The 21808-nt window shown below is 36.9% G+C and overlaps 1 protein-coding gene across 8 annotated transcripts in view; it reads left to right on the top strand.

Moving 5' to 3' along the window:
- Positions 1-21808, top strand: part of PCNX1 (pecanex 1) — an 85951-nt gene that overhangs the window by 7598 nt on the left and 56545 nt on the right. For 7 of the 8 annotated variants that reach the window (XM_054275858.1, XM_054275857.1, XM_054275853.1 and 4 more), the window contains exons 2-6: positions 200-408; positions 6318-6423; positions 9074-9119; positions 9971-10060; positions 11676-13376. In XM_054275858.1, the coding sequence (XP_054131833.1) occupies positions 200-408; positions 6318-6423; positions 9074-9119; positions 9971-10060; positions 11676-13376 (2152 nt within the window). Of the gene's footprint in view, positions 1-199; positions 409-2106; positions 2167-6317; positions 6424-9073; positions 9120-9970; positions 10061-11675; positions 13377-21808 lie in introns of those variants that run through there. The other variant, XM_054275859.1, reaches the window with a different exon arrangement.

The following is a 21808-nucleotide window of genomic DNA, read 5'->3' as shown; positions in this document are numbered from 1 at the left end:
GTATCTTTGGTACTGCAACAGTTTATTTATTCTGTGTTGCTAAACTTTTAACATTTTTCACGTGAAGACTGGCTGTAGGTGGTGTAACTTTCAGAATTATCATATTTTCTCCATGAAACAAACAGTGAAAATCTAGGGAGTGTTCTTATGGATATCCAACCTTGTGTTCATTAATGTTTTCTTGTTCTTTTTTTGAAAGGCTCTTCCTTCTTCCATGATGATAGTAGCTGTCTATTGCCCAGTGATAGCAGCTCTCTTTATCGTTTTGAAGATGGTGAATTACCGTTTGCACAGGGCACTGGATGAGGGAGAAATTGTGGAGAGGAATGCCAGTGAGCATATGGACAGAGGTGCAAAAACAGAACAAAGCAGTGTTTCAGCGAAGAGGAAAGACAGCAATGGGCCCAGGTAAGTTGTCTGCTGAACTTTCCATACTGCTTCAAATGACTAACAGGTCCTGTCTTCATCAGCTGTGTAACTGGAATTGTGATTGAGATTAAACACCAGGGAATATAGATACAGACCTCTGTAGTTCTGAAAGATGGTTTTACATCTGGTCTTGAAAAGTAGACTTATTTATGTGTCAGGTTTGAAATAATGCATTCACAATAATTTCCTAGTTCCTCCCCCAAAGGAGTTCAAGAGCAGTATTGAACATGCTGGAAACAATAGCATGGGAAATGTGAGCAGATTAGGTCACTAAATGTTTAATGAACATAATTAGTACAAGTAATCTAATTTCAGTGGTAGATGTAGTATTAAAAATCTAGCTGTCAAAGACCACATACTACATGCTAATTCTTTTCTCACCAGGAGGAGTGTCTGATCGGGTTGCAATTTTAGTGTTGCAAAACCAGGAGATGGATACAATGTTTGACTCCAGTCAGTCTTTTCAAGGAGAATGCTGTCCTGTGAATTTGGAAATTCTGGAATTGTTGTGCTCAGCAATGACAATAATGATTCTAAAGTACTGTCAATAGGAGGTGATTCCTTTCCAGATCTCCTTTGTAGCCATCATAAAACAAAGCCAGAGGTTTTCCTCCTCTGACCAGACTATTTGGAGAAAGAAAAGATGATTCATCAACAAGGCCAGCTAGACCAGTTTGATCAGACTATGGATGTTATGAGCTCGAATATCAAAGCCTCTGCCTGCCTTAGATAATTGAGACGATCTTAAAAGTTAAACTGCATGAAATAAATCAACCTTGAATTGTTAGCTTTTAGACATGGCCTTTCTCTTGTCTCTGAGTTTCCGGTACTAGTAGCCACGAGTAGTTTTGAAAGTGAGATGATTTGTTTGCTGTTCTGACTCTTAAAAGATTGTGTGTCTTACTAAGGAAATGTGGTTGAAAGAAGCCTCTTGAGTGTGTTTATTGTGATGCTTTTAAAGAAAGGAAGTGTTCAACTGCTGCTCTTTAAAACGATAAGCTTGGAAGTACAAGGACATTCCTATCTATATATGGGGTAGCTCCTCGTGGTCGTAGGTTCTTGTGTGTCTTCTCTCAGCTCAGGTATTGTTGGCAAAAAACGATGTCTTAGATTCCTCTAAAGCTGATATACGGTAACTTCTTTTATCAATCTTTTATAAACCTGACTTGTTTTCCATGATGTGTTTGGCAACTGAAGCTGCTGATATTAATTGTGACTCTGTTTAGATCACCCTATACCTTACCAACACTGTACTGAGGTATTTTGGCAGGCTGCTTCCCTAACTGTATCTTAATGCTTACTCTGCTTAATAAAATTATTGGAAGTAAACTAGTGGTCTGTTCTTTCTCATGCAACCTTGGTGGTGCATGTTTTAGGTGTCACCTGTAGGCATTTTGTCTGAGTTGTTTTTGGTGGGGTTTTTCTTTTTGTTTGGTGTTTTTGCTATGTAGCTTTTGCGTCCAAAACAGGGGCTCAGAGTTGGTAAGGGAATTTCTGCTAGTGTTATGAATTACTTCTGGTTGTTTCAGTTCTGTTTTGTCTAGGGAGCAGTTGACATGGGACGATATACTACATTGTAAGCATTGTGAGCTCAGAAGTAGAGGTTAGTTTAATGCTGTGTGTCCTGCTTGCCAACTAAAGTTTCATTAACTTTTATATGATCCTTGTTCCCACTTTCAGGTCTCTTAACTAGAACTGGGAACAAGGTCAATGCAGAAATTACGGAGTTACTTTTTGGTAAGTGGGATGTACAGTATACACTAATCTTTGCCTGGAAGCTTACAAGAACTCTGGGGTAGCATTCAAACCAGTAGATGGGATGTAGAATGAGTGTTTAATATTGAGCTGTAACCTCCTTAGTAAGTTAAATTGGAACACTAATAAAAACCCAGACTGGTCTGGGAAGAGAATGTGTGTGTAGGATTTTCTGATTTTTAAACTCTGCTCCCCTAATACAAGGTGGATATAGGGGAGATCTGAGCAGAGATACTATCTAAAATATTTGCATAATCACAAAATTAGTTTTGATAGCTTAGGCTACAGCATGTGATACTGAATAAATATGCATATAGTATAGTTTGCAGAGCCATCCTTGAGTTTTTACCTTGCCACATAGACAGTCATGGAGAGCACTTTAGATACAAATCTTAGTATATTTATTTGCAGGATTAAGCAGTGGTTGTGTTCAGGATTCTGTTTAGCTTCTAAGAACTTCTTTTTTTCTGAAGATGTTTATCATCCAAGTGGTGCTTTTAGGTATCTAACAAATTATATGCTGTCTTTTGTGGGCTTGCTTGAACTGCTCATTTATCTTCAGTTAATTGTGGTTTGTGGATGAGGGTTTCTTTCCATGAAACTTTGGCATGTTTAAGCAAAGAACAACTTATCATTCCTTTAGAAATGTCTTGTTTATTTTTTTGCTCTCCTCTTTCTAAAGCTGAAATTCTCTAGTTAATATTTTTGAAAGAAAGTCTTAATTCAGAGAAAGGAATATGAGTTGCTGCTTTTGTACTTCAGGTGTTAGTATAGTAATATTTGTGTGAGGTTTCATGAAAGCAACTGGGGGGGATACAGGCTCCTGGTCTCATAGAAATATAGAAGCAGTGCAAGGATGATCTTTGTTGGGTATCAGTGGACCCACATAAATAATTTAAAGCACTTAAGTCAATCTTCTTTTGGATATATGAATATAGCTTCTTGTCAGTGGCTGTTATAGTTCAAAGTATCATAAAGTGTTCATCTGGTGACGCTGGTGTTCCTGATCTCCATCAGAACCTGTAATAATGATGCTACATAAATTTCAAGTCTACTTCTACCAGGTAAAGCTAGTAGCTGGAGAATGTTGCATCTTTGAAATATTTACAGTCTACTTAAAAGTGAGCAAATAAAATTTGAAAAAGGTGATCTCTCTCAAAGACCGTTGCCTTTGCTATTTATTCTCCTTGCAGTTTTCTGTGGCTGGCAGACTGTTCTTGAGTTTGGAGTTAGTTTTTATTTTTGACTATCATTAGTGACTCAAGCTTGGAAGAAAATTTCTCTTAATACTTGAATCTGTTGTGATCTAGCATTTGCAGTACATGCCGTGGTTCTTATGTATTTCGACAGCAGCCTTCTGACTAGTTACCCTACTCTTTTATTGGACATTAAGGACAGATGATGATTTTCAAAAGATAATAAAACTCTTCCTCTGCTTTGTCCAGAAATCAAAGAAACTTATTTCTGATTACTCCTTGAAGTTCTGGTCAGATGTCAGATTTCTGTAGTCAGTCAGCCTAAGTCAGATTTTAAACTTGAATTCATGTAGACTTATGGCCTCTTCATGCATTTGGTTAGTCTCTGACATGCTGATGGGATATACCTGCAGATAGTAGTTTTCCTTCAGAGTTACTAATAATTAGAAACAGTAGTTTTAATTTGCTTTTTGTCATCTTTGAATGCCTCTTTCACAGCAGTCTCTGTTGCTGGCTGTAATTTTTTCAGTCTTCTTGATTTGTGTTGTAACTTCACTGCAGTTATTTTGTTTGCAAACTGTAATGTGTAGCACTTGCCAAAGGAATGAAGACAGCAAACTGTAAGAAACAGATGGTAGAATTTCATATCAGGAAGTCCTGGCCACAGCACTAGTGTCAAGGAGCTCCTAAAGAACTCTGGATGTTGCAAAAGTCTAGGTGTTTAGGCATACAGTGGTCAATCCTAGAAATCTCTGTTTCCTGCTTCTTCCTGCAGACTTTATTTGTTGATGTTTTTTACTAGCTTTAGTTCATTCATTTGTGTCCTATATTCACAGAATATAGGAGCTGTGAGTAGAGTGGCGGTGATGGATTTTGTTGTTGCTTATGCTGATATGTGGTGGTTCAGTTTTAGACAAAATTGCTGCCTTCTTTGGCTAACTACCTGATTCTATGCATGGAAGCTTATTTGCAATGACTTATTTTTCTACTTCATAAGATGTACTTTAATCACATGCAGTGTTTCTCAATGAATTATTCAAACAGGAAAGGAATTTCATCTTTTTGTGAAAGGCATTCTTTATTGTATCTTCAGTCGATGTTGTAATGTATGCTGAACTTAAGCATTGTGAGAATTTTTCAGTTTAGTCTTTAAATTCATGTTATGTCCTTATGTATTTTTAAATGTTTACAGAAGGAATGCTTTGGCTGAAGCTGGTGCTGATTCTTTTAAAATTCATTTTCCTTACCTGCCTTAGCATAATTGATGATACTAGGTCAGAGAGGGCTCTGTAAACAGCCATCTCCAAGAGTATGCCTGTCTCATTGTTGAGCTGTATCAAAATGGTGGCTTCTCACTTGTTTTTTTAATTTGCCTGAGTTGGACCATAGTTCTTCTGCTAGCTAATGGCTGGTTGTCTTTTAAGTTAACTTATTTTTACTGAAGGAATATATATTATTATTCCTAACTTCAAACTGTCCTTTTTTTGTCATCGCTGATGTAGGAAGAATCATGTGCTTCTTATATTATTTAGAGTGATTCCCAGGGTTGTGCCTGTACACCTCTCCAAGATGACAACAGCTTAACATGTCATGCTGCAGGATGAATCATGTGTCAGGTCCTTTAGTGTGCAGACAGTTTGTTTACAATATCCTTGATTGATGTCCATGTATTTCAGAAACTATTGGAATCACAGAATATGCTGAGATGAAAGAGACCCCATCAGGATCATCGATTCCAATTCCTGGCCCTGCACAGGCCACCCTATTAAATCTTGTTCCTATTGTCTAAGACTTTCCTATAAGACTAGTTAGTTGTCCATTAAGTAAGCCTTGCAGTGCTTCTGTCCATTTGTGTTCCCTTCTTCAGAGGGCCTTTGTCTTTAGTGTATTGGTCTGATGGACGAGCATTGTGCATGAGTACTTTAAGCAAAATGCTGGAATTTGATTGTTGAGAAGCTGTTGTTCATACCTGGGAAGAAGCAGAGAGGATCAGTGTCAAATTACCCTGCAGATAATTCTGTTTGAGAGTCTCCTGGATCAAGATGCTTGGAGAGAACTTTGATGGGATAGGAAAAAGAGTGCCTCAACTGCTTCCTCTTTGCAATTAACAATCAGTGCTGGGTTGGATCCTTGTGTTTTAGTCCTCAACTGACTTCAGACCCCATTGTCCTAATGGATGAATCCAACTTGCTTTTTTTTTATAAAATATTTGCCTTTGGCAAGCTGAATTCTGTGGAATTACGATTTGATAGTGTTGCTCTAGGAAATACTTTCAAACCAATAGTTATTAATCCTGAAAGGGTGAGATCACTAGGATGCAGTGATATATGTGTTGTACCTCAAAATACTGCTTGGTAGGAGCTGTAAAGTATCTGAAGGGAAGTTATTTTTGAGTAGAAAGATGTGGTTTGCATCCCTGGAGAAATACTATGGCCCTGAATGTCTCTGCATGTTTAAAAGCTTTCACATGTGGCTTTCTTCATTAGCCATCCTTGCTTTTGCTCCCAGATTCAGTCTAAGGAAAGGACCTGGAGTCCTTTCCATGCTCTGAGTTCTATGTAGTATTTTCTGCTAGAGGTGAATTTCTGGGTGTTATGGTTGAACAGCTGATCCAAAAATAACATGTGTGCATAAAGACAGGGAGAACTTGAAATGTCAGCATTTTGGAATGCCTTATAGGGCCTCAGTCTTCACAGTTTGTGTTGGCTGGTGACAGTGGACTTGGGGCAGCAGTTTCTAGGAGAGCATATAGAGTGCTCTGGCTCAGACTGAGCTTCCTGTGTCAAACAGCCAGTGTTCATCCAAGATATTGGGATATATTTGAGCCCTTGATTTTTGAGAAGGGAAAATTTGTTTTGAGTATGCGCTCAACATAGACAAAATTTTGTTTAACTGGTGAGGATAATGTGTTGATTTTTTGTTTAATGTTTCTCTCAGTGACCCTGGTGGAGGTATTGAGATGTCAGAGTTCATACGAGAAGCAACTCCTCCTGTTGGCTGTAGTTCACGCAATTCTTATGCTGGGATAGATCCAAACAACCAGGTAAGAATTAAAGCTACTACAGTTGTTGCTTTAGTGTTGTTGGCTTTGCAGTTCGTAGATAACCCCTTCCTGTTATTTTTGCGGGGTTTTTGGGTAATTAATATTAGATTAAAAACAATTTTCTTTTTTGTATGTAACTGCATTATTAGGAAGGCATTGCATTCTCCCAGCAGCGTAGCTCTCAACCCTTCTTGTACCTAAATTACGAATGGCTGGATTTTGAAAGGGAACCTACTGTCCTGTCAGTAAGTATTCCCTTTTCCTCAGTTAGTTTTCTTCTGATTTAAGAAATCAAAGTGGCTCAGAGTATGGTGAGCTAAGTACTAAGAACCCACTGTAGTGCGATTCCCTTGTCCCTTTGGGTAGCTCAAGCTGTATCTTCATGCTGATGTTCTAATTTTGTCTTCCTCCCTTACTTTTGTTTCTTCTGCCATTTAAAGCTTAATCTGTAAATTTAAATGCTGTATTTGAGGAAGCTTATGTTATCTTAGAATATTTCCACTGCTGATTATCTCTTGCAATTGTGAATGGCTTTCTGCAGGTTATTTTTCCTGATAGGTCAGATTTGGGGCTCAAAAAAATTAGTTTGCTAAAGCATAAAGAAAAATAAACTGCCAAAAATGGAAAGACTAAAACTGTTTAATTTTTGCATGTCCTCTGCAAAATCTTCACTTCCTTGATTGTTCAGCAGGGTTGTGAAGAAAGCGATAAATAGGGAGTCCTGCCAGATGGAAGTGCTGAAGAACGTGGCTTTATTACATTTTAATGTAACTTCATTATGCTCTAGTTGCCTTGAATTTCACTGGGGAAGTTAGTCTGTGTCCGTATCATGTCTACCAGGTTTATGTGTTCAAATTCCATAGTGTTGGATGTGCTGTTCCTTCTGTTTGGCTTGTGACATTTAGCTGGTTGTGGCTAGTTTTTATCAACCCTTCATGGGGACAAGTAGATGAACTGGTCAGGCTGTACAGTTATGTTGATAATGAACAATGCAGCATCCTGGAAAAGACACAGAACCTGTCTTCAAATGACATGGAAGTCCTCGGCTTGGTATTGCAATATCATGTTCTTCTAATTAGCTCTCTGAGCAAGCAGTAGATAGCCAAGTGCAGTGGTATGCTAATGCTGGTGTTTTATCTGAATCAAGCTCAGCTATGCAGCATAGATACTCTTAAGAGATTTTCCTTCAAGAGAGAAGGCATTTGCTGATGCAAAGGAATAAGAAGTGATAGTCCATGTAGGAAGATAGAAACATGATGCCCAGACCAGTTATTTGACTAGCCTTGGAAAAAAATATGTTCCAAACATATTTTAAAGCATGTTTTAATATTTTAATATTCATATTAAAGCATGTGAAGAAGTTCAAGCTACTGTGAAAGAAAGTATAGTGTTTAGAATGTATTTGTTCTAAGAAAATTAGTATTCACTGGTCCTCTGTGATTGAATGTGGAGCATCAAAAGAGAACATGAACAGTTAGCATCTGAGTTCTGTTCAGTTTTTCTGTATGAAATAGCTTTCCTGTGATGATGCATTTGTATTCAGTGACATATTATTGAATGGAAAACTGTTGAAACATGACAAAATGAGTTACTAAAAGTGGGTGTGACAATGTTGTGAAGCAAATGTATTAAACAAGCTCTTAGCTGCTTTTTCAGATTATACATAAAGCCATTGTTCTTCTGTGCTATGGCTGAATAGGATCTGCACGCATCTTCAGGTTACCTGAAATTGCTGTGCTTACAGAAAATAACTAGTAGAATTTTGCTCTTTTCCCTAGAGTAATTTTAACTAGGCATTTTTGGAAAACAGCACCCCAGTAAGTATACATCCATCAATCAAATGGCCATCATATTTATGTATTATAGGTTCAGATTTTGCCTTTGAGTGCTCTTCCTCTGTTTTATTTCTGAGTGATTTAATTATCTGACACCTGCATTGTTGTATGCTCTTTGAAGTTGAGAGGTTGTATTGAAAATGTTATTGAAGGTAAGACCAAATTCTCTTTAGCATTTCTGCAGAGTAATCTCCAATGGATTATAGGATATATTTAGAAAGGTAGATTGCAAACCTAAATGGTGAAATTTTTTGTATGAGCAGGTGCCATGCCTGCTGGTTTGCCATTGAATGTAAAATTAACTGGAAAAATATGTATCTTTTCACATGGGAGCAATTTTTGGATTTAGCTTGGTGTTTATTGTGAACTGATGAGTTTTATACTAAGATGGATAAATTTTATACTAAGATTGTGTTTTCTTTAAGCATTTTAGACAACCAGAATCATGGCATTAAATGTTAAGGTTTATGACAGCAATTATTACTGTAGCACTGCACTTGTGCTTTGTTGCCACATTATGTCAGGAGAATTCCTAGGTTTGAAACTTTTCAAAATCAGCATAGTAAAGTCTCCATGAGCACTGGCTTTTGAGTTGAATAGTGCTGTGATGTAGTTGGATTCTTAATTATATGACTTTTCATCTCTTTGTAGTGGAAACATAGTCAGAATTTTACAGCACTGTGCTGCTGGATGCTTTTGTGGCTTTAAAAACCTCTCCTAGGTGTATAGGCAAATGCTTGTGTTGGACTAATAGGAAATAAAAATTGTTTATTTCCTGAAAGTGTACAGCTTTTTACATAATTTCCTGTTTCTAGGTTGGATCTGGGTTATCTCGTCTGGGAACAGCAGCAACCATCAAAGGTGAGATTTTTAGCTAGTTAAATTACCTTGCAGAAGCACTTCAAATCACTATTGTTTACTGTGTTGTTTCCAAATACTGTCTGCCTTCTGTCTTGACATTTTTTCTTTTTTGAGTGAAACACAGCATTTACTAGTTGGGGGAAGTCTTCTTTGGACATGCAAATGATATGACCAAAACATAAGGAGAGAATAATCTGGGGCTCATAATCTAATTCCCATGTAATGACAGCTTTTCCATTTGCCCATAAAATGCAGAGCCAAAGGGTTGGTTGAGGTAGACTTCTCTCTACTGTGTTGAGTTCAGTGAAACCAATTATCCTTCTGGTACTGCATATCAATGACTTTATTACTTCTTGTTGTTGGACGTTTAGCTGAAGTAATTTCCAGCCCTTGTGAACTCCTCTAAGATGAAAAGATAACAATTTTGCATATTATGAGTACTTTCTTGTAAATATATCCAGCCAATAATAAAGCAAAAAAACCAAAAAATTTGAATGCGAATTTTTGTCACCTTAATTTTGTTTTTCTCCTTGCTTTTCTGACCATTAGAAGTATTTTCTTAGTCAACCTCTCCTTTTTTTATGGACAACCATGCCAAAAGAAATATTCCAGTAGATGCACTTTGAAGGGAAAAAAACCAGTCTTGATTGCCATTGAGTTCTGTGGAAGATAATAGAAATAGAGTAGAAAATACTCATATCTAAAAGAAATCTTGTGTTATTCTAATTTTGTAACTACTGGTACTTACCTAGATGAAGAAATACAAGCAGCAGTCTTTCATGACAGTTGAGAATGTAGGTGTATGTGTTAATACTTCGAGCACTAGTACTCTTTTTTCTTAAAACTTGCAGGTGATACTGACACTGCCAAGACCTCTGATGATATCAGTTTGAGTCTTGGCCAGAGTTCTAGCCTGTGTAAAGAAGGGAGTGAAGAACAAGGTAAAATTTCTTCTTCTCCATATTTAAACATGGTATTTTGTTACCAGAGACCCTTTGCTTAATATGCTAAATAAATTAATGCAGTTTACTGATACCCTTTCTTAGAGTCTGTTTTGAAGTTCCCTGTTTCCTTTCTTAATTACTTAAGCTTCTGAGAAGCATAATTTGAATGCATATAACTTTGACTGTGTGTTCCTTGTTCTGAAATCTTCCAGCAGGTAGTATATATTTACTGTCACCTTACTGCTGAAAGATAGCTAACTTAGATTTCTTTAGACAATATCTCTTAGACTACAGGTGGCCTGTGGTTAATGGACTTCATTGTAGATTAATTTGCTTTCCTTATGAGTACAGACAAATGAAATGGTGGCGAGCTTTTCTGTAAAGTAAATAACCCTATACAGAGCTCTATGTTCTTAGACCTGTAGGCCGCTTCCAAGATGCAAGTTATCAGAGCTTGGTTAATTTAAAATTTTTTTTTCTAGTATGTGAGGAAACTGTTAGCTTGTGTTCTGAAACAAAGCAAAGCAATTTTTTGTTAAGCTTCATTGTCCGGAAAAGACCTGGTCAGACCAAAACAGAGCATAAAACCAAAGGGAAATCTTTGTTTGCTGATTTTGCTGGTGATTAAGAGGAAATTTACTCTGAGAATACCACCTTTCATTTTTGCCAGTCTAATCACTAGTGGGTGATTAGATCCATTAGATGGATGATTCAATCATTACTGTGTGACTCAGTGCAAAAAGTGTGTTTGGAATGGAACATCACAGGTGGCCATGCTGTTCTAATAGGCAGCAGGGTTCTGCAACTTTCAGCTGAGTAATGTAACTGTGAAGTTACATGCATTCAGATATATTCTACAGGAATTTAACAACTGTGGAAACTTAACTTGGCCTCCAGATCTGCTAGTGACAGTAGCCTGACTTTTAGTAGTGCCTGCAGATGGGTAGTTTTACAGGAGACTGCTTGTGATGGGTAACAGGAATGTTGTTTTAACCAAGAGCTACCCGTAAATCTTCATGATTTGCTTTAACAGCAAAAGCACCTTTTTTTTTGTAGAGGTAGTAAAACTCAGTGACTTCATAGGGAGTTTCATTATAGTACAAAAAGATGTGTGACAGTGATTGCATCCTTGCTAACTGAACTTGCTCGGTATCTAGTAGGAAAGGTGATTTTTGCTGCGTTTTGGGTGACTTCACATTTAATAGGGTTTACTGTGTTTTCTTTAATAACTTTAGAGTTTGTTTAATGCATGTAGGAACCAAAAAGAAAGGCGGGGTACTCTTTTATAATTAAGAAACTTTGGGATATGTAAAAATATTAAATCTGAGACATATCCGCAATAGAGGAAGTTGGGAACTTGTCAGAATTGCCATGTCTTATCAGTTGCTAGGGATAAGCTGGTATTGATGGTTTCTTTTTTTGTTAAAAAAAAGGCCTGTCAGATGTGCCCAAATGTTATAAAATATTTTTAAATAGCAATGTGACAAATTCATAGTACTTGCAGTTGGATTTTTCAGTTCATTTACTTTGTCTGATATAAACAGTTTCAAAGGAAGCTAAATGACTTACATGAACATTCTAGATGACTGTTTTTAAATGTGTACTCAAACAGATTTGGCAACTGATCGGAAGCTTTTTCGTCTGGTGTCGAACGACTCATTTGTCTCCATCCAACCTTCATTGTCCTCTGGACAGGATTTGCCAAGGGACAGCGGTGACAAAGTGTGCCTCTCGAACAGCCAGCTTGTGGACCAGTCTAAAAATGGTGCATGTGACACAGAAGTAGCTTCGCTGGTAACTCTGCATTCTCACTCCTATAGGAAGGATCATAGACCTCGAGGTGTACCAAGGACTTCTAGCTCTGCTGTTGCTTTTCCAGATGCTTCACTAAATGACTTCCCCCTCTATCAGCAAAAACGAGGACTAGATCCTGTCAGTGAGTTAGAAGCTTCCAAACCCCCTTCTGGATCCCGAGAGTCTTTGGGTGAGAACTCTTGCATTTCAGGAGTTTTTCAATTAGATGACATTCTGAAAAGTAGCAGCCCTCAACCATTGACTAAGAGTGGGAAGAGCAAATCATTGAAAGCAGACAAAAGTATGGACAGTCTGAGAAGCCTGAGTACTAGAAGCAGTGGTTCAACAGAAAGCTACTGCAGCGGGACTGATCGTGACACCAACAGTACCATCAGTAGCTATAAAAGTGAACATACTAGCTCGACGCATATAGAAAGTGTATTGTCAGAGCACGAGGAGGAGTCTCCTAGAGAAGAGGAAAAGGATGGTAAGAAAAAAGACTGTGGTGTCGACTCAGAGGATGACAGTAGTGCTACTACTGACAAAAGGACTAGTAGCCAAAGGACTGCTGTGGAAGTGAGTCCTCTGGGTGGTGTTCAAGAGGTAAAGGGTTCTAATGCATCTGATGAGATGCACAGCCAGAAAGGTCTTGGTGCCTCTGCTTCAGAAGAGGCCAATAAGAACCCACATGCCAATGAATTGACTACACAAGCTGACAGGCCGCATGGGAAGGCTGCTGAACAAAGAGATGAGCAGAGTGAGAAACTAGCTGTGTTAGTAGATTCAAGAACTGCTAAAGAAACTAGTGGAAAACAAAAAGAAGGAGATGTCCGACCAAAATCTTCTAGTTTGATACATCGAACAGCCTCTAGCCACAAGTCGAGCCGGAGAAGGACAGGAAAAAAGCGGGCTAGTAGTTTTGATTCAAGTCGGCACAGGGAATATGTTTCCTTCCGAGGTGTATCTGGTACTAAACCTCACAGTGCTGTGTTTTGTCACGATGAGGACTCCAGTGATCAAAGTGACTTGAGCAGGACATCAAGCATGCAGTCAGCTCACCAGTTCAGCAGTGATAGCTCTTCCAGCACCACCTCCCATTCATGCCAGTCTCCTGAGGGAAAATACAGTGCTTTAAAGACCAAATACGTTTCTAAAGACCGTGGGGGCGCAGACTCTGAAAATGCTCACAAAACCCACGTTAGCTCTGAAGGAATTAGCAAAAAAAGATCTACACGACGGACTTCTAGCACAAACAGTGCCAAGAATCGTGCCAGAGTGTTAAGCCTGGACAGTGGTACTGTAGCTTGTTTAAATGACCCAAATAGTTTAATGGCACCAGGTAACATAAAACAGTTAACCACTTCAAAATCTGATTTGGAAGCCAAAGAAGGAGAGGTGCTAGATGAGCTATCTCTGTTGGGAAGGGCTTCACACTTAGAGTCAGTCACTCGTTCTAGGAATAGCTTACCAAGCCAGGCTACATTTCCTGAAGGGGAAGAGCAAGAATCAGCAAGTGGAGGTAAGTAAATGACCTACCAGAACTACCTTGTCATATTTTGTTAATGAATGACTTAAATTAAAACTACACTTAAGCATCTTCCCTGTTTCTCCACTCTTGCCCAGTAAAACTGAAAAAGTGTTTCCTTCGCAATATCTTGAAAGATCTACTGAAATGGGTGTTGAACCCAAACAGGTTTTACAAAATCTATAAGAAGAGATGTTAGGGGTTTGTTACCATCAGTCCTCATTATTTAGAGCTGTATCTTAAAGCTATTATTTGTGATCAAATCAAACCTGCTCCATTATATTGAGTAATACAAACGACTGTAGCCTCTCTGGCATGGCTTGAGGTGGTGTCAAGAAATAAAACCAATCCCAAACTCTTACCATGCTGCCTTTAATTGTGGATTCTTACAATGGGCTAGTTACTAAGTTCAATTCTCCTAGGGATTTAATTTTTGCTTAGCCTTGCTGTTGCTGGCTAGACAGTCTTGTTTACTTTGGGTTTTTTGGTTTTTTTTTTGTCTTGATTATGTGAACACAGTAACCTTCCAATGCTGGAGAGGAATGTAGTTTCCTCTTATTTTCCCTAACTATTGTTTTGTTTGTTGTAATGTGAACAATAAGATACCCAGAGTAGCTGCTATTGATACAGATTAGTAGTGGCATTTAAAACAAAATTTGGAACTCTTAATATCTTTTTTGTTTATTGCTTATTATAATGTTTGTTTCTTTTCTTGGTTAACTATATTTGCTGCCATAACTGGAAGACTTTTTGTGTCAAGGTAGATAAGTGTCTTTAAAATACATTTTCAGGACAGTATAAGGTTGTTAATTAACTCAGTCTGACTTCTGGAATTTTCAAAGGCCAATACCTACCAGATAATCTGGATCTTTACATCTAGGTGGACAAACCCTTCACAAAATTCTATTTTATATCAAGACAAGTATTTTTAACAAACTATGGCAAATTTGACTGTTCCTATTATGTAGACTGCCTAAAAAAATGTAGTGATTCATCTTAAAAAGGTTTCCAGCTCACAGTGAGATAGGATGTATAACCAATAGTGAGATTTTCTTTTGGTTTTGTTGGTTTTGTGGAGTTGTTTTTGTGGTGTGCCTCCCAATATTAACAAAACAGCTATAAAAATAAGTACAATTAATTTCTGGGGAGTAAAAGAAAGTATGCCACACTGAAGTTCAGCTGTGTATTGATTATTGATGAATTTTGACTTGTTTACTATTAGTTCAGACCTATTTATATGCCTTCACTTTAATGATGTATGCAGATTTGGTTTTTGGGGTTTTTTAACTTTTTCTGTTATTCCTAGTAATAGATTTTTGCAGTAGCTTTAATAAAAGAGTCAAGGTTACTCTTCTGGTACTAACCGTAGAAGCTAAACACATATTCTTCCTAAGGCCTTGTTAAAGTGAGAGCTCTCCATGTCTACTGAGAGTAATGTGACTAATAAAAGGTCTCCCTTATGTTTTTACCATTTTGATTGTATGTTTTCCTTAGCACAAAATTTGATTTCACTCTGTTTTGTGTTGTTACTGCTTAAAGTTATTAAGATTCTCGCTTTACGTGCAAAGGAGGATTAACATAAGTTAAGTTTTAGACCATGTCAGACTTGGTACTTTGTATGTGCTTACTAATTGTCAGTAGGCTGAAAGAATTAATGTAAGACAGATGCTGAATATCGTGAAATACTTGAATTGCTCTTTTGAAAAAGTTTGTCTTCCCCGCCATTTCATTGAGTGAAATTTCAAAGTAATCTTAAAGGCACAAATCTATAGCAGCTTAAGCTGGAAAGGCTTGCTGTCATTCTTGCTGGCCTGGTCCATTTCCAGTTTTCAAATGACCATCATGTAAAATTTTGGTTGTTAGTATTTTTAAAAATATGGCAAATGGCAAATATCCAAGCTGTACTTCTCAATGGATTGCAGGCTGTCTTTAAGAAACAATCTGGAATTGAGTTCTCTGCATCTGCTGACATGATATGGTTAATAATATATAGTATATTGTTTCTTCCTACCTTCCATCCTATTGTTCTTCCTAAGAGAAAAGGAAGTATTTGCTTTATGATTGTAAGAAATGAATGTCATTCTGCTTCCCCCCCTTTTTTTTTTGAAAGCAGAACAAATTTTTCTTTAGCACTGCTTAAACATTTACTCAGCCTTGTCTAGCAGCAGGGCAGTAATTACATTGCATTTATTTGTTCATGATCAATCTAATTCTTTCATAGTGTCCTTCTTTACTGGTTTTTCTCTTGTGTGCGTTTGTTGGATAGTTTTCCCCACAATTTGTGGCTTATATTACAAGTTTTGTAACATCTGTATCTTGAACTGTGGATTTCTTCTTTAGGCTTACCCATGACTAATATTAATGAGAGAAAATGTTTTAAGTGTTTAGAATCAAAGTGCTTTATAGCCAGTATTTCTTACTACTGAGATGTATTCATCTTTTGGGAGGTTTTTAAAGACATACATGTGTAATATATATACATCTCATGTGTATATATGTACAGAATTTTTTTTGAGAAAATTAAGAAATTATTTTATTTACTTGTTACAAGTGAATTACAGAATCAACTTGGTTTGGATTTTCATAAGATCAGGCGATATTGATTTGGTGTGATTTTTTTGAAGTAGTCTGGTCCAATCTCTTGCTGAAGGATTATTTTATAATTTTATATAAATATTTTTAAATGTCTGTGACTGCTTATGGTAACTTTCTGAAACAAATAATTAACAGATGCATACAGGATAACTGAAAGACTGATATTAGTACCACCTCCTTTTTTCCAGTCAGCATTCAGTTTCTTATTTTCAAATATTATTTAAATCACTAATTATAACTTCATTTTGTCTTTCTTTAGAGACTAGATCTACATTCTTGTTCATGTAACTGCTAAAATGTGTGTCTTAATGGATATGGTCTTTACTAATCTACTAAGCAGGATGTTGTACAAACTTGTACATATTTCACTTCTGCAGATACAACTTAGTACTTTCATTTCTGTATTATTATGCCAGGAAGTGGTGAATGACTCACTTGCTGTGAGATAGTATGTGCATTTGAATAGAAATTGCAATTCACTAAAATGCAGAGAAACAGCATCTGGAAATTCTGAAATTATATGTGTGTGGTGGATATATAATAAAAAAATGGAGGACGTCTTATGGTAGTTATCCTTGTTCAGCTGTTCAGACTCCAGAAGTAGCTAGTGAATTGATGAGTCGTGGGGTAGTTGCAGTTGCTCCACTGTATGGTGATATTCTGGAAATACCCTCTTTGCACTGTCCTGTGCCTGGTTTCTGTCAGATATGTGCTGTTTCTGGATTGCTGTTTGTAACCACTTAAAGAACCACCATAATGCTGTATCTAACACAGTGATGTTTTGTAAAACTTGAGCTGGCCTGAAAAGTCAAGTGTTCTCTCCAGTTCTATATTAATTGTAAAAGATGTGCTCTTTAAGTTGCTGCTCTGTTTTACAGCTTGCTGCAATTTAAGGTTTATTTACTTTAAGTTCCTAAGATGCATACCCTTTTGTAAATAAAACTGCATGTAGTGTGATGCATTTTTCCTTCTGTACATTGCATAGCAATATTGTAGTAACAGCTCATGCTGTTTTCTGTCTTTTGAGGTCTGCAGTACATCTCTGCAGACAGGCAAAATAGGGCTTTGTGAATTTGGATTAGTCTTGTGTTTCATATGACGTATGGAAACCTGTTCGCCTCTTCAGTCTGTATTTGTACATGTATGCTTAGTGTGTCTGCCTGCAATTAAAAAGTGCAGTTCTCTGTTACTCAGCCAATGGTCATGGCAGCTGCTGGCAACATACGACTTTTCCCTTCTATACTGATGTTGCACATGGTCTGTGTCATTGATTTGCCTGTTTTGCAGAGCTGTTCCATGCTTCTGATGGCTTTAGTTTTTGCTACATTTTCCTGCAGATAGAATGAATATAATTACAGAAGATGGGGCTTCTGATCTTGTTTTCTGTGCGTCTGCCAGCTCATGCTCAAACTACTAAACCAAACAGTCCTGCATCAGAAACTGGAGTTTAGAAATTGTAGAAACTGAAAAATATGTAAAGTTCCTGTGATCAGGTTGTGTGTATGTTGGCTGTCTCTATTTGTGTATTCAGCAGAACCGTGCTGTAACTGGACCCAGGTAAGCAGATCAGCAGTAGAAAGGGCTCTCATCTTAGAAGCATTTTACTGTATTGTCACAGCTTTTGTGTGTGAGTTTTACAGAATTTCCTCTGATGTTGGATATCTTGTCATCTCAGTCGAGGTCAGATTGCTACCTTTAAGCACTAAAAGATGCCGGCAGTGTTAGAAATTATATATGAGGCTACTATAGAATTTCTGCAGTTCTGGAACTTAGCAATGAAATAACACTTGAAATGCATCTTGCATCTATTAATTGTTAACCACTTCCTAGTAAAGCAGAATTTTAGTACATTTTGTGGAGACTCAATCCTGTGTTTTTTCCCATATGGATGGTATGGGAAAAACATAGGCTTTCATTAGATGACTTTTGCTTGATTTAGGAAGAGTGGTTCCATTTTGTTGACCTGTGTTGTTCATGTATTTGCTAAGTATTCATCTCAAACAGGAGTTGAATAGGAATTTTTGGAATTAGATAAAATATCAAAAATCTATCAGTTGTGATGGAATTGCTCACATTGCTGCAAAATGTAGCTGTGAGATAAAACTCATTCATTTATTGAAGTTGGCCACTAATTAATGTTTGGGGTTTTAGTTAAGGCTATGGAATGCAAACATGACTTTCTGTGTATTGTGCTAGCATCATATGCCACATAGGCTGGTAACACTGTTTTGAAGATGTACAGCATCTTTTCCTTTAGGTGAATAAATCTAAACACAAAGTCAGAACTAACTTTAATAAAGATTAATGTCAATTATGAACATTTGTCTGCTACATGAATATAATACTAGGTGTTGATATCCAAACTCTGGGATACAGGGTCTGCATTGGGCAGGGGGTCAGATGGAGTTTAGCTTTAGTTTTTTGACTTGAAGTAAATCAGCATTATATTCAAGAGGTCTATGTGAGCAGCCCAGTGTTTTTAAAAGTGGAATCATTCAAGTAGGAAGTTCAATGAAGTAGGATAAGTAAGACTCCTAGTTTTATCTTTGGCCTTAGTATAAAAATTTCACTGGCAAGCTGGTCTGTAAAAATGTTTGGTTCAGAATTCAAACCAGATGGTTTTATTGTCCTGCTTTGTTCCTTCCTCGATAGGGTTTTGCTTTTCAGGTTGTTGTAGTGACTGTTTTGACATAATTGTAAATATATCTTCAGGCTAGTTTCAGACTTACTTTTTTTCTTTTTTATAAATGAAACCACAAAATTGAAGTCCTGGGCTTTACTTTCTTTCCCGAATTGTGTGTTGTTTTCTTCTGCACTATTTTCTAGCAAAAGTTTGTGACTTGGAGATACCACACTGTTCTTCATTTTTTCTCCTTTGCTGCACACATCTCTATTCTTCGGAAATAGTCATTAGTGATATTTTTCATTAAATATCCACAGTAAGTTATAATACTCTGAGCCAATATTTTGATTTTTTTATCAGAGGAGTGTAAGTAATCCCTGCAGCTGTAGGTTTTATTAAGATGCATAATAACATGGTGATTAACAACTCCATACTGAAGATATGGACTGAACAGACTGCTTCTTTCTACTTGGGTATCTTTCAAGTATGGTTTTAATATAGTGGTAGGGCATGTGAAGATAAACTATAAATGCCTCAGCCATGAGGAGAACAGTAGTGCTAACCCATAAATGCATGTGAAGTACATCTCAGGTTTCAAACACAAATGAGATATAGATGCACAATAGAGGAGAACAGCATTTCAGCAGTTGGGTTTGGCAAAATACGTTCTGTCTTCGAAGAATTTTATTGCTTACTTGCATTTGCAAATTTCTTTGCTTATGTGAGTACGTGAGCCATAAACTTTTCATTCCAGCTCTTGCTGACAACATGTAGGCTTAGTAATTAGTGATTGAAAATAGATCTGTTTCTCATTTGATAGCGTGAGAAAAGGGCATGTCCAAACATCACTCAGGTTCTGTGCGTACCTCTAACCATGCTTAACCTGACTAATGTTCAAAACCATCTAGGCTTTAAGTGATGGGGGAGGGGTGTTGGGTTTTTTAGCTGTGGTTTTTTTTCCTTTTTTTCCTGAGAAGAGTGAGGGAGACTTTCTGCTGTGGTAGTTTTTTTTTCTTGCTGGCTTTCTAGTTAGAATGATTGCAATTTTTGTCCGAAAAACTTTATGATTTTCCACATGGATACTTCACCCTTGTATTAGTTTCATACCACATCTTTCCAGGAATCTTCTTATGAAATTTTTTTCTATATTTCAAAATTTTATCTATGGCACTGGGTTCAGCATTTTTTTGTAGCAAAATAAAATGGTCTTATTGATGCAATAAAATTATGTCAGTTCTGCTTTTTCATGTTGTGCTTCTTAGGCTTCTCTCTTCTGAATTTTGGTTAAAAGCAGCGTTAGGTAGGTGCAGGGAGATGTTGCAAATGTTTTGGCTTGTTCTTATGTAAATGTTCCTGTTCAAAGGAAAATATTTGTACTTTGTTTCTTGCAGCTAGGTGTCTTATACAGCAGTTGGACAGTTGTAGAATGAAACTGTGAGTCTTCAGGTTCTGTTTAAAACTTAGTAAAACTGCAGAAGTAAGCATAAAAAGGTTCAATATAAAGCATCTTTCCAAGTTTCTGATGACAAAATTTTATCCTCATGACATTTTAAGCCTGTAACTGTTTCCAGTCAGAAGTGTTAAACAAGTTAATTTTAATGCAACTGCATGCTAACAGATTTTCATTAACAGATACAAGTGTCATCATTTCTTCTTTGAAAAGAGTTGTATTATATTTGGAAATAGGTATGTGAGGGGTTAAGTTTGCTACAAGGTTGTCACTAGGTCTCCACTTCTTATTTGATTGATCTCTGGGGTGTAGGTTTATATTTTTAATTTGTGCACCTTGAACTTCAAACATGATTTTTGTGTTCTTGAGGGTAGATAGTGCTGGGGACTCATATTCAAATGACAGCATGCAGAGGAAATGCTTGAATTTCTTGATATTAAGTGCAGTGATTCAGCATAGAAGCACAGAATTAAAAACATGGAATAAAACAACATAGAACACCTTTTAACAAACATTCTGTAAGCTGAAAAACTTGTCTTCCTCTACTGATTAAACTGAAGTAGGCATGAACTTTAGAAGTATTACCTGTGTTATCTCTTCCTGTTACATCTAGATTTTGTACATTACTAGATGTTGGATATTACATTGGAGTCTAGGATAAGTTGTAAGCAGTATTAGAGAAGTGTATGTGACATCATAAATATTAAAGCTTATTTGTGTTGAAATGTGATAGAAGTCCTCTCATATCATGGTAGAGGGTAAGTTAGGAACTTTGCCTTCCTACTGGTGAACTCACAAGCAGTTGCCCTCCTCCTTCTCATTAAAGGCAAGTAGAAACACAAATAATACAAATTAACATAAAGAGCTTTCCATAATGGTATGTGTACATTTTAAATTGTATGTCTTCTGTGAAATTATGTTAAAAACAAAAACTGACTGAAGAGTCTTGGGGAAAACTGAGCAAACGCAGGGGGGCCAATACAATAAATAAAACCAAACCACAGCCCCTCTGGTTTTCCTTTTCAACCAAAAGCAAATTTTGAGCAGTTTAGCTTTCTACACATTATACTAATCCTTTCTGCTCAGCTAGCCTTTTTTTTTAACTTCTTTGGTCATGTTTTCTACATGCAGCTTCTTGCAGTGTTGTGTAATGTTAGCAGACTTGAGCTTGTTGGTCTGAACAGCCCTGCAGTCTTTTCAAAAGAACTTGTAAGCTTGTGTAGTGACCCTGAATGGCACAACCTGCATTCAGGAAGAATGTGTATAAAAGATGTGCATTGAACAAAAGTTTCAAGATGATAAATCAAGAATCTCGCAGTAAAACAGGTAGAAAGCTACACCAAAATCTACTTTGACTTTTAAAACCTAAAATGAAATAATAAATGGTTAGAAAATGCCAAAGCTGTTTGCCTCTACAGCTTTGAATTGAATCCCCAACTATATATTAGTTTTTTATTAATTTTCTTTTATTCTTATCTTCAAGCGTGTTTGTATAGCTGGTTTTCTCACTGCACACTGCCTCACTTAGTTCTTGAGACTTGCTTTAGTGTTAAATTAGAGCTATATAGGGAGGACCTATCGTGTTTTCATAATCTCTGTTTCAGTTATTGCAGAATGCTGACAGATATCTGTCAGTGTTAAGTATGCTACCTTAAAGAATTGCACTTGAATGCTGCTTTTGCTAAGTAGTTACAAGTAGTAATTAAGATACGATGCTGATGTTTACCATCTTAATGGCAATTCAGATATTGACATTTC

Source organism: Melozone crissalis, unplaced genomic scaffold, assembly GCF_028551555.1.
Source record: "Melozone crissalis strain CALT ecotype California unplaced genomic scaffold, PUWL_Pcris_2 ptg000018l_1, whole genome shotgun sequence".
Classification (NCBI taxonomy): Eukaryota; Metazoa; Chordata; class Aves; order Passeriformes; family Passerellidae; genus Melozone; species Melozone crissalis.
This window is presented reverse-complemented; position numbering and strand designations above follow the sequence as displayed.